Genomic DNA, 12943 nt, shown 5'->3' on the forward strand with positions numbered 1-12943 from the left:
CCAATAATAGGGGGAGGTATGTTTTAGCGACAACACAAACCAACTACTGAAAATAAATGACATGCTAACATTTGTATGTCACTAACAATCATCAGGAACACAATTGCAAAACTCTGCTTGTTTGACAGATTCATGTTTGTTTGGGTTTGAAGTATTGCATCGTATTCTTGGTTATTATGTCACAGCTATGCCGATGATACTCAAATATATATGGCTCTCGAACCGTATGACAACAGCTCAATAGACTCTCTGTGTCACTGTATAGAGCACATAAATACCTGGATGAACCAAAATTGTCTACAATTAAACCAAGATAAAACTGAGATTATTGTGTTTGGCAACAAAAAGTATTAGTAAAGAGCTGGATTTTCTGGCCCTTAAAACCAGGGATCAAGTGTGTAATCTTGGTGTTTTGATAGACTCAGATCTCACATTTAACAGTCATATCAAAGCGGTCACCAAAACAGCATTCTATCATCTAAAAAATATAGCCAGAATCAAAGGCTTGGTGTCCCAAAAAGACCAAGAGAAGCTCTTCCATGCTTTTATCTCTAGTAGGGTTGACTACTGTAATGTCCTCTTAACTGGACTCCCCAAAAGATTGTAAAACAGCTGCAGCTCATTCAGAATGTTAACCAGGACCAAGAGAACAGAGCACATCACTCCAGTTCTTAAATCTTTGCACTGGCTTCCAGTCAGTTACAGAATAGATTTCAAAGTGGTGCTTTTAGTTTATAAATCTCTGAATGGTTTAGGACCCGAATACATTTCTGATATGTTTGCAGAATATAAACCGAGCAGGGCTCTTAGATCCATGAACACATGTCAGCTAGTAGAGCCCAGAGTCCAAACTAAACATGGAGAAGCTGCGTTTAGCACAACTGGAATAAACTACCACAATCTTAATTTTTAAATCCAGGTTAAAAACACTTTTCTTCTCTCGTGCCTATGACTGAGCACTTAAACTTAACCACACTGTTTAGCCTTATAGCTTCATATGTTTTTATCCCATGTTTCATCTTTTCATGTTTTCTTTTTGTGTCTTTTATCATTATGATGTATTCATTTGTTTTGATGTTTTCATTTGATTATTTGTTTTTATGTTATTGTTTTCATATATTTTTCTTTGTAAAGCACATTGAATTGCTTCGATGTATGAATTGTGCTATATAAATAAACTTGCTTGCTTGCTAAAGAATCTGAAATAATGTATGAATGATATGTAAAATGTTTGTTTGCTTTAAAACACTTCTCAGTAAAAGTTGTCTGCTGCTCTAGCTGAAGTTAACATAACACTTACTGTGATGTTTCTGTGTCAGGTGAGTTCCAGCCAGGCTTCATCATATTCAGAGCAGTCAACAGAGAGTGAGCAGCCATGGCCATCTGCTCTGGGGTCAAACCCACTGGCTGCAACACTGAACACGTGAGTGGGGTTTCCCTCCACATAAGAATTGATACCCAGGTTGATTCAACATAATGCAGCTCGTGTAAACATATGTGACGTGTGTATTTGTGTGTGTAGTACTGTATCGGAGGAGGAGGATTCTTCCCTGAGGCTGGTCCCAGACAGTGTGGGGACTTCCCTGCCTTTGACTGGAGCGGCTACGGCACCAACGCAGGCTGGAGCGCATCCAAGGAGATCACTGAAGCTGCTGTGATGCTCTTCTACCGCTGAGACCCTGAACAACTGCATTCTGTCTGGGGCAGTCAGGACCATTACAGAGAAATGGGTGGGTCTGAATAAACATGCTATGACAACTGCTGATTTAAGTATAAAATACTTTTGATTGTGTTGTACTGATTATTGAGGTAATCATGAAACAAGATCATTTCAAATCATACTGATATTAAACAAACACATGTAACTTCCATGACTCAATATTGTCCTCTTTTCTACATGTTTTTGTCTGTCTCTTTATCTAGCTGTTTCTCTAAAACACAGTATTGCCAATCATATCAATACAATTAAAGCAAGTTAATATCTGTGTCGTTTTCATCAAGCCATGTTTCTTGGAGTCTCATTAAATAAACACGCCAAATCACTCTAGAAGATGTTACATAAATATCATTATGACTAATTATACATTTTAATTGTAACACACATTTTTTTATTTTATTTGCTAAATAATAAATGATAGCAAATAAAGAACGAATAGAGAGTAGAAAACAGTCTAGAGGATATTCATGTAACACATAAAGCTTCCTGGTATGACATCAGGGTCTACATTTCAAAATGGTTTGATATACAGACACCTCAAAAGGTTAAGGAAAATAGGCTGTATAATATATGAAGTTCCAAGGCACTAAATTATGTTAAAAGTTAACATTATGGAATTGTTGTAAAATGACTTTCACAGAGATTGTTTTTTATTTTATTATGGTGTTATAGGACATATTTAGATTTCCAGAAAAAGTAATGGCAAATTATTTGATATTACAATAAAAGTGCCTTCAGTGTAATTGTGCATAAAAGAAAATTCAAAAATATTAAATGTTTTAAAAAAAATATTTAATTGTTTGAAAATTAGTTTTTCCCCTCATTGTCCATTTCCCCAACATACTGTGGTCACCCTGAACATTGTAGATCAGCCTGTGGGTGTAAATCCAAAACAACTTCCTTGTTCCTTGACTTTACTACTTATAGAATTATTATTTAGCTCCAAATGGTAAATGTCCAAATACTTAACGGAAACTGGTAGGACATTGTAGAAAATTTGTTGTAATTTCTAAATGCTTCACCCAATATGGATAATGAACTTTCCAAAATGCCCCCATTAAATACAAAATACAAATCCAAGAATTAATACATAATCTAAAATCCTGGTTGCAGGAAGTGTATCATGTGTTTCTTTTAACTCTTTCAAACTAAACAAGGAAAACAGATTTCTCTAAAACCCAGAAGACATTAGGGTCAAATGTCTTGTTCAGGGACAGAACAACAGGTCCTAGTGTTTATATCTGTGTGTGTGTGTGTGCGTGTGTGACCCTTCTCTGTCAACTGCTTTCCTCCTTCTGTTAGTGTATCTTGTTCCAGCCACGCAAGTTTTTGCGTATCGTTCAAATGTTAGTTCTGATAAGAGCTTGACCCTCCCCCTTATTAAGCACTTCCCCATGTTTAAACTCCACAAAACACACACCACCTCTCCCCAAACACAAACACACCACCTCCCCACACAACCACATGTACAACAACCTAACAAAACAGAAGCTTTTAAAATTAAATAACAAATGTAGAAAGTCAACAGTCCCTTAAACCCTTTAACATGGTGTTGTTTCTTTTCACTTTGTGGGATTTATTATTATAAATGTGAAATGAAATGCTATATTAAACATTCTTAAATGTTGTATCATATTTAGATACATCTTAAGTTAAACTGGAATAGATGTTCAATTTTGCCACGGAAATAATAATAATATAAAAATGATCCTTAAAGGTGAGTTTGCTCATTGGTGATGATGAATGGTTGGAAAAGTTGGGGGGGGTGTAAGTATTATTTACGTTGCAATATCTGTCTATTTTTTAATGATAAAGGATGAAATCGCTTGTGTCCCCTTGTGTGCCTCTTTACAGTGTCACCGGACCCCCCCGTCTCAGTCCCAAGGTGTTACGCTGCTATTATTGTGCTGGGGGATATGAGGAATGCACTACTAACTTTTCTCAGTCTCCTCCAGTTTAAAATTTTAGGAGGAGATGAGGTTCTGGTCCACACCTGCAGATTACCTGGTTTGGGGGGCCCGTTGCTGTCCCTGTCCTTGTCCACCTGGTCATACTTCTGACCTAGTCTAAAATCAAACAGACTCTGGATTTATCCCAGAGAAATGTATTTATTATTCCAATTGGACTCTTTATATCTCACACGGCACAGTCAGAAAAGGACTGGTCACCCCTCTGAGCCTGGGTCCTCTCTAGGTTTCTTCCTAAAATTAGACCTTCTTAGGGAGTTTTTCCTAGCCACTGAAATTCAACACTACTGTTGTTTGCTCCTTGGAGTTTAAGGCCGGGTGTCTCTGTAAAGCACTTTGTGACAACTGCTGTTGTAAAAAGGGCTTTATAAATACATTTGATTGAAATTTGATTGATTCTGCGCGATGGTGCCACTGTGTTTAAATCTGCTGAGTAATGTCCTTTTTAATGCGGTGCGCTACATTAAAATCAATGTGACAAACCTTAGAAAAAGCGTGGAGGTTGTCGATATGACTCAGTAAGATGTAAATTTACAGCTATATTTTGATTTCTTTCCTGCCATTATTATCGCTCGCTTTCAGGTCTGAACTTTCCGCAAAGCTTACGCAGAGATCAACTGCGCAACTGGGTTATAGGTTGCCAGGTTGAGGTGACAAACGTGTGGAAAATTGTATGGTGTGTGGATTGTGTGAATATGATGCTTTTCATACTAGATCTGGCAACTGGTCAACATTAGACAAACATATTGGTCCGATTATTTATAAAGGAGTTTAGGCCATGCAAATTACGCGAGTTTCCCGGGAGAAATAACAAACCGGGAGGAGGCTGGGATATAGGGCTAAAAAACGGGAGAAACCCGGGAGAAACGGGAGTGTTGGCAGGTATGCTCTAAATCCCTGACAACAAAGGGGGAAAAGGTTCAAGAAAGGTGTTGAGTTTAGTCAATGTGTGTAAATTAGCATTTAAGTACAGTTGTGATTACATACATTTAGACTTTCTATAGGCACTGCTCTACATGCACTGTTCTACATGCACTGTTCTACATGCACTGCTCTACATGCACTGTTCTACATGCACTGTTCTACATGCACTGTTCTACATGTCACTGCTCTACATGTCACTGTTCTACATGCACTGCTCTACATGCACTGCTCTACATGTCACTGCTCTACATGTCACTGCTCTACATGCACTGTTCTACATGCACTGTTCTACATGTCACTGCTCTACATGTCACTGCTCTACATGTCACTGCTCTACATGTCACTGCTCTACATGCACTGTTCTACATGCACTGTTCTACATGCACTGTTCTACATGTCACTGCTCTACATGCACTGTTCTACATGCACTGTTCTACATGCACTGCTCTACATGTCACTGTTCTACATGCACTGTTCTACATGCACTGTTCTACATGTCACTGCTCTACATGTCACTGCTCTACATGCACTGTTCTACATGTCACTGCTCTACATGCACTGTTCTACATGCACTGTTCTACATGCACTGCTCTACATGTCACTGTTCTACATGCACTGTTCTACATGCACTGTTCTACATGCACTGTTCTACATGTCACTGTTCTACATGTCACTGTTCTACATGTCACTGCTCTACAGGCACTGTTCTACAGGCACTGTTCTACATGCACTGTTCTACATGTCACTGTTCTACATGCACTGTTCTACAGGCACTGTTCTACATGTCACTGTTCTACATGTCACTGTTCTACATGTCACTGTTCTACATGCACTGTTCTACATGCACTGTTTTACAGGCACTGTTTTACATGCACTGTTTTACATGCACTGTTCTACATGTCACTGTTCTACATGTCACTGCTCTACATGCACTGTTCTACATGCACTGTTCTACATGCACTGTTTTTACAGGCACTGTTCTACATGCACTGTTCTATAAACAGCCCCTAATGGTGACTTGGTGTATTAGGCCTGCTCATCAATGGTTTCCCAAGCAGCCTCTGCAATTCATTTCCCAAAGTGATTTGGGATCGTTTTAGCCTGGTTTGGTTGATGATGTCCCCCTCACTCTCCCAATGTTGTCCCACCCCGCTTTTCAATACTGCACTTTCCAGACAACCAGATTCATTGGGCTGGGGGAGAACTACCGCCTGGTCGTCCACGTTTGACATTAATCTTTAGTAACCTCCATGTTATAAAAGCTTCAACAGGGCTCGACAATAACGATGGGCCGATTGCCCGGGCCAGTTAAAAGTTACGTCGGACTAATAAAACTAGCAAGTAAATTTACTGAAAACAATTACAATCGCATTATAAACTCGACATCCTCCAGTTGTTTTGTAATCTGGAACACGCCCGTGACACACTAACGCCCAGGATTAACGGCACAGCCAGGGGCGTGCTAAACCGGTGTGACCGATATCACCGTTCACAGTTACGCTTTCACTTGTTTGGCTAAGGATATGAAAGCAGCAAACTCTCTCTACAAACATCCCGACTCGAAAACAGACGCACGTGCTTTCACACACGCTTGGATACTCTTTTATTTCATCCATTATTTCATACCGTAGTAAACTGTGTTTTTAGGTCCGTGTTTGGTGTGGCCAATCTTAGAATACAAAAGTGATTCAATTCGCTTTAGTCAAGTTATTTAATAAAGCCTGTGGAAAAATCTTCCAAGCTTCCTGCAGGATTTGCCAGAACTCCCAGGCGATGGCAAAGACACCACTAGCTTCCCAGAAGGCTCCGGAAAACCAACACCACCAATTTATCCTCAGACCTAAGGTTGTCTTCCAGAACCAAAAAGGTTTGCTGGAGAAGACCTTTGCCCCAAATTGCAGACCTTTTTCTTTGAGATCTTTTGCAATACTGCAATCTCTTCTTGTTGCCTTTTCAGTAACTAGTCCTTTTAGCTGTAACATGTGGCTTTTTCTTATAAGACTGGTGCCAGATGACTTTGCCAGATGCCAAGCAAGCACTTCACTGGATATCCTTGTCTCAGGAACTGACCTTTAAGTTGATGAGATTGAGAGAGCTTTTTTATTCTTCCACAGCATTTTCTGTCCTCAAACTAACCAGGTTCTTCAAATTTCTTCATGACATTTCATCCAGCAAATCACAACATATCAATTCAAATTTGGACAACACAAGGCATTCTTGTTATTTGTTATTGTATTCTTTTTTTTAAACAAACCAGCCCCCTCTCTTCTTTTGACCAAAACCATGGTGTTCAAGGATGTTAGCAGAATGATAATGTTTCATTTACTTTTGGATTATCTGTGATTGACACTGTAGCCGGGCCACACAGGGAATAAGGATGTTTATATCCAAGGTGTGTCCAGGACCGACTGAATGTTTCTGTTAAAACAAAAGGATGCTGGGTGGATCTTGTTCTCCGACGGGTCACGTTGGACCCAGTTTGAGTATAAAGAGGCATTAATAGGCTCATTCAAAGTCACTAGACAACTAGAGACACTCCAGTTGTAAGACCTCAACAAGACTCCTGCAAGACAGGTCCAACACTATGATGACAGGTGATGTTAATTTGGCCACAACATTTCGTAAATACTTGAATTAGGGATTGTTACTTTTCTTATCAATTTCCTACAAGCACATTTAGAACAATGTTTCACATGTTCAAAACAGCGTTCACAAGACCATTGTTTTTTTTACTTTTAAAGCATTTTCAAAATACAGCTGCTGCCTTCTCGAACCCTAAACAGATTAATCAGAACAAAATTATACTGTTGAAACAGTATATATGTATTTAACGGTTGTCATGGTCCCCCTCAGCCACGAAGACCCTGGTGCTGATCCTGTCTCTGATTGGAGGAGCCTGTGCCACTAAGTACAACGTTCGCAGCTGCAAGCAACTCAAACAACAATACAACATCAAAGCTGGTCGGTTCAACACCTTGGTGTTGATTAAATGATGATGTACTAAACATACTGTATTTAAATGCACAGTTATTTTCTGAATATAATCTTTGTCCACCAGATGGGCTGTACTACCTGACCACAGCCAGCGGGGTGGAGTATGTAACCTACTGTGACATGACCACGGCTGGCGGAGGCTGGACACTGGTGGGGAGCGTGCACGAGAACAACATGTATGGGAAGTGCACGGTGGGCGACCGCTGGTCAAGCCAACAGGGGAATGACTTCAACAACCCAGGAGGAGACGGGAACTGGGAGAACACTAACACCTTTGGAACAGCAGAGGGCGCCACCTCCGATGACTTCAAGGTAGAACATTCCTCTGTACACACGCAGAGGACTCTTCTGTTTCCTTTAGTAATTTGGAAACTATTTGATCGAATGAAATCTGTAGATATACTTTGGGGTTAAATGAGTGTCACAAACAATATTTATTACATAAAAAATATGTTAACTACAACCTGAACATAATAAAATATCGGTTTTGATTAAATAACACTCATGATAAACACTAAAAAAATCTGTCTGCACAAAGGCTTCATATACTTTCAAACAATATCTCTCCACATCTACATTTTAGTCATTTAGGAGAGGTTCCTAACCAGAATGAGTTTCATGTTTAACTACTACTGTCCTGCCATCTCTTGACAAAAAGGTCTGCTTGTAACATCGATGCTCTTGAGTGTCAACCTACAGATTGTGTATCATTTGGATTATAAGGCTTTAAGTGGCCTCTTTGAATTGTTCAGTGTTGAGCTCAGCCCAACTCGTGCTCTGGCAACATGCTTCTTTACATTCACAACAAGCATCTTTGTTTTACAGCACTTAGAATGACTCTCTCTCTAAAAAAGTCCTTTCATTTGGAACTATTCTCTTTCAGGACCATACATTCATTTAGAAAGTCTCTCTAGATTAACTCATTTAGAACTCATCTCATTTCTAAAACACTCCTAATGTTATTGTGCAAGTTTTAGGACATTAGATAAAAAACAGGACAGCATATGCTTAATGCTTGATTAGTTGATTAGTGAATGCTAATCAAAATTTATAATTTAAATGTAGGGGAATTACAATGTGGGCAGAGTTGAGACAAATTAAATAAACCAAACACGCCAATAGAACCATCCAGTGTTCAGATTGCATTGAAAATGTAAGGCAAGTATCAAAGCTTTGATGTCGGGTGTCCAGTCATTAGCCTTCTGTTTTCATCACCAGATTTAGTTCTTTCAAAAAGTCCCTCTCTCCATGGAGACAGAGAGAAGGTGGTTTTAGACTATTGACAGTCACATCAGAGTCACACCTTTCCTGTTCCCCCCTCAGAACCCTGGGTATTATGACATCAAAGCGGAGGACGTGTCTGTCTGGCACGTTCCTAACAGAGCTCTGTATTCTAACTGGAGAAGCAGCTCTATCCTCCGTTACCACACTGAGACCAAGTTCTTAACTCAGTATGGAGGAAACCTTTACGAACTGTTCAAGGTAGAGCACGCACCCACGCACGCACACGCACACATGCGCACATGCTCGCACACACACGCACGCGCGCACACACAAAAACACAGTTCTCCATGTTGTTTCTCTGTCCATACAGAGTTATCCAGTGAGGTATGGAATTGGACAATGCAATGTCAACATGGGACCATCCATCCCAGTGAAATATGACCTGGGATCTCCTGACACAACAAAAATGTTCTACGGACCTTTCCCCAGGGGTAACAAACACCACACAAAACAGTTCAGACAGAAAACACCACCTATCAGTTCAGACAGAAAACACCACCTATCAGTTTAACCATTTATTGGATAACTAATGTACATACAGTGTCTTGGCATTAGGTCCTTCTCCTCAGGAAACTGTCATCACATGATCATGTTTACAATACTACTAATTACAATATCACCATAATATCATGATAATCCCCATCAAAAAGGAAACAGAACCAAACAGGTGGAGGAATTCGACCCGCATGTAAAACTTGGCAATAAAACCCTTTCTGATTGTAGTCTGACATTCAGCTTATGTGGCTGACATTTAAATAGACAGATGATTGAATTGAAGGTTATCAAGGGGTTTATAAAGTGTTTATTACTGGAAACTTTGGAAATGGGACAGTAATAAACCAACTGTCAAGGTATCTAGTGGTCCTTTTACGTAGGTTAAATTTTTTTTATTTCAATATGTAATTATTGTGTTATGTTGATAATAAAAAGATCCATGAAGACATTAACTTACTGTGATGTTTCTGTGTCAGGTGAGTTCCAGCCAGGCTTCATCACATTCAGAGCAGTCAACACAGAGCGAGCAGCCATGGCCATCTGCTCTGGGGTCAAACCCACTGGCTGCAACACTGAACACGTGAGTGGGGTTTCGCTCCACACAAGAATGCATACCCAGGTTGATTCAACATAACATGTGATATGTGTATTTGTGTGTGTAGTACTGTATCGGAGGAGGAGGATTCTTCCCTGAGGCTGGTCCCAGACAGTGTGGGGACTTCCCTGCCTTTGACTGGAATGGCTACGGCACCAACGCAGGCTGGAGCGCATCCAAGGAGATCACTGAAGCTGCTGTGATGCTCTTCTACCGCTGAGACCCTGAACAACTGCATTGTTTTACTGACCAGGAGGAGTCTTAGCTTTTGATTGGCTGGCAGGATTATTCAAGCCATTGTAGGCTCAAATGGGTGTAATATTATATGAATTGACCACTAGTGAGTTTGGGATGTAATACAGGTGATATGCACACCAGGAGTGTTGATCACAGAGCATATGAGGGTTTAAACCACTCTCATGTTCCACTAACAACTTGTTAGTATTGTCCTAACACTCTTCCCCTTCTCTCAACGCTTCTCTTTCAATATCTCTCTTCATTTTAATCTTTCTAAAACACTATTATTAATCAATCAATAAATAAGAAGATTTACAACCAGTTAAAATGTCTCTACCTTCTTTTGCCCATCTTGGTATCCTGGCCTCTTAGTTACCATGACACACTGTGTAGCATTACGATCATAATGTCAGAGAGGCCAAGTCTCTTCCTGATTCGTCTTCATCTGACACTGTAACTGGATGGGTCTTCTATTTCCCATCTGGGCTTGTTTCATTTCACCAATGAAGACAAATCATTAACATTTAGATTCTATTCAACTTTACTGTCATTGAACAGTACCAGTACCAGTATAGTACAAACAAATGCAGTTAGCATTTAAACAGAAGTGCAAATAGAAGAGGGCAGAAAATGTACAAGTATAATGTATGTTACAAGTGGGATTATTAATCAGTATCTTGTGCAACTGATTGGGCCACAGGGAAATAACAAAACCCAGGAGATGTGAAAATGAACACCTTGGAAAAAATCGAGGGCAACACCTGTTATGACATAAAGGTAAAACATTTTGCTCTTTTAGAGATAGACATGAAAAGAAATCTATACAATTCAGAAAACTCTACAACTATTCTTTAGATAACTCCTTTTATTAGAATTGTTTTCCCTGAAGAATACTAGTTTTGTCTACTAAAATACTACAAGTTACCAAAATACCACCAGAATTCATAGTGAACGTATTATTAATGCTCCAAACAAACTGATGATCAGAGAAAACAATATTTTTTCAGAAGATGAAAGAGAACCCTTAAAACAGTAGTCATGTTTTAAACACAAATGTTGATCATGATCATGTGTTTCTGTGCCTGGCTTTACTAATTACAAGTAAATGCGGAAAATCCTGTTTATCGTTTCTTTTATTTGGAACCCAATGTACTAATTTTTTATTAAACCTTTATTTAACCAGGATAGGCTCATTGAGATTAAAAATCTCTTTTCCAAGAGCGTCCTGGTCAAGAATAGGCAGCTGTAAGTCCTAACATAAAATGTTTCAGAATACAATACAACGAATACAATACAATTACGAACATAATTAAAAACATTGACAAGTAAGGGAATCAGATTCCAAGTCCATCATCAATGATTTATGCTAAGAGAGACAAGATCTTTTACTTTAAAACGATTTTGAAAGGTGTTCCAAGCTGATGGGGCAGAGTACATGAAGGCACTTTTCCCAAAATCTGTTCTGACCGTTGGCACAGTAAGTAAAATAACATCCTGTGAGCGGAGACAGTATTCACCACATTATTTACGGATACTTGAACATAAATATAAGGTCAATAATCCCAATATGGCTTTGTAAACTAAGGTATACCAGTGGCTAAGTCTATGGGATGCTAGTGAAGACCATCCAACTCCTGCATATAAAGTGCAATGGTGTGTAAGTGTCTGACAGTTAAAGATACATCTCAGTGCTCCACGATAAAGGGTCTCAAACACTGAGTTGAGGCATTCATATATAAAATATCGTAGTTACATTATCAGTACCTACAACAAGATTCCCATGTTTTTTTGTTCATGTCTTCAATACCTTCATGGATGTCCTGTTACAGTTGGCAAAAACTAAAATATAAACACACAGTAATTTAATTTTGACTACGAATCAATTTCTTAGCTTTACATAAAACTGGTCATTAGTTCTATGAATGATGGCACTGTTTGTTCTACTACATGTATAACTACCACACGTCACACTGAGAAACTAAAACAACTTCGGAATGATTTAATCTATCAACTGATGATAATGCAGCCCAAAAGAACTGATGATAATGCAGCCCAAAAGAACTGATGATAATGCAGCCCAAAAGAACTGGTGATAATGCAGCCCAAAAGAACTGGTGATAATGCAGCCCAAAAGAATGGATGATAATGCAGCCCAAAATAATGGATGATAATGCTGCCATGGGAGGAGTCCCCTTGGGAGGTCTATTCTTATCTATTAGGGAAAAGAAACAGGAATAAGGTGAGAAAGAAAGGAAAAAATAAAAACTGGTCAGAAGAAAAGAGAGGGCTGGTGGAGAGATAGGAGGAATTGAAAGAGTGATAGAGACAGCTCTGTCAGAGAGAGACAGATAGAGACAGATAGAGAGACAGAGAGAGACAGATAGAGACAGAGAGACAGAGAGAGAGACCGAGAGAGACAGATAGAGAGAGAGACAGATAGAGAGAGAGACAGATAGAGAGAGAGACAGATAGAGAGAGAGACTGATCCCAGAACTGTAGTCTACTGCGAGAATAGCCTCTACTCTTTGTAATTGAATTAGAGATGCTGAGATCAGCATCACTTTGACCCTGGCCTTGATGTCTCTAAAAGCCACTTCCCCATTCAGGTCTACCTTCTTTCAGTAGGGAGAGGAGGGAGGGAGAGGAGGATTTGGTATAAAAAAAGCAATACACTACGCTAATTTAAATCACTTTGCATAAGAGTATCTGCTAAATGACGTAAATGAGACG

General features: G+C 39.3%; 1 protein-coding gene across 1 annotated transcript; it reads left to right on the forward strand.

The window, feature by feature from the left end:
- Positions 1 to 7092: 7092 nt before the first annotated feature.
- On the forward strand, positions 7093 to 10529 carry LOC105010209 (intelectin-like). Its single transcript, XM_010869562.5, has 7 exons — positions 7093 to 7202; positions 7462 to 7569; positions 7667 to 7914; positions 8926 to 9084; positions 9197 to 9317; positions 9858 to 9961; positions 10044 to 10529. Exons 1-7 carry the CDS (start codon positions 7193 to 7195, stop codon positions 10194 to 10196), a joined length of 903 nt encoding a protein of 300 aa, XP_010867864.4. The 5' UTR covers positions 7093 to 7192; the 3' UTR covers positions 10197 to 10529.
- The last annotated feature ends 2414 nt before the right edge of the window (positions 10530 to 12943 follow it).

The sequence above is a fragment of the Esox lucius genome, chromosome 25, assembly GCF_011004845.1.
Source record: "Esox lucius isolate fEsoLuc1 chromosome 25, fEsoLuc1.pri, whole genome shotgun sequence".
In the NCBI taxonomy this organism is placed as follows: Eukaryota; Metazoa; Chordata; class Actinopteri; order Esociformes; family Esocidae; genus Esox; species Esox lucius.

What these genes read in the sequence shown, in the direction of transcription:
- LOC105010209 (XM_010869562.5), top strand. An exon ending in CCACCTCCGATGACTTCAAG is followed by an intron (nt 7,915 to 8,925) that starts GTAGAACATTCC and finishes TTCCCCCCTCAG; the next exon opens with AACCCTGGGTATTATGACAT. An exon ending in CTACGGACCTTTCCCCAGGG is followed by an intron (nt 9,318 to 9,857) that starts GTAACAAACACC and finishes TTTCTGTGTCAG; the next exon opens with GTGAGTTCCAGCCAGGCTTC.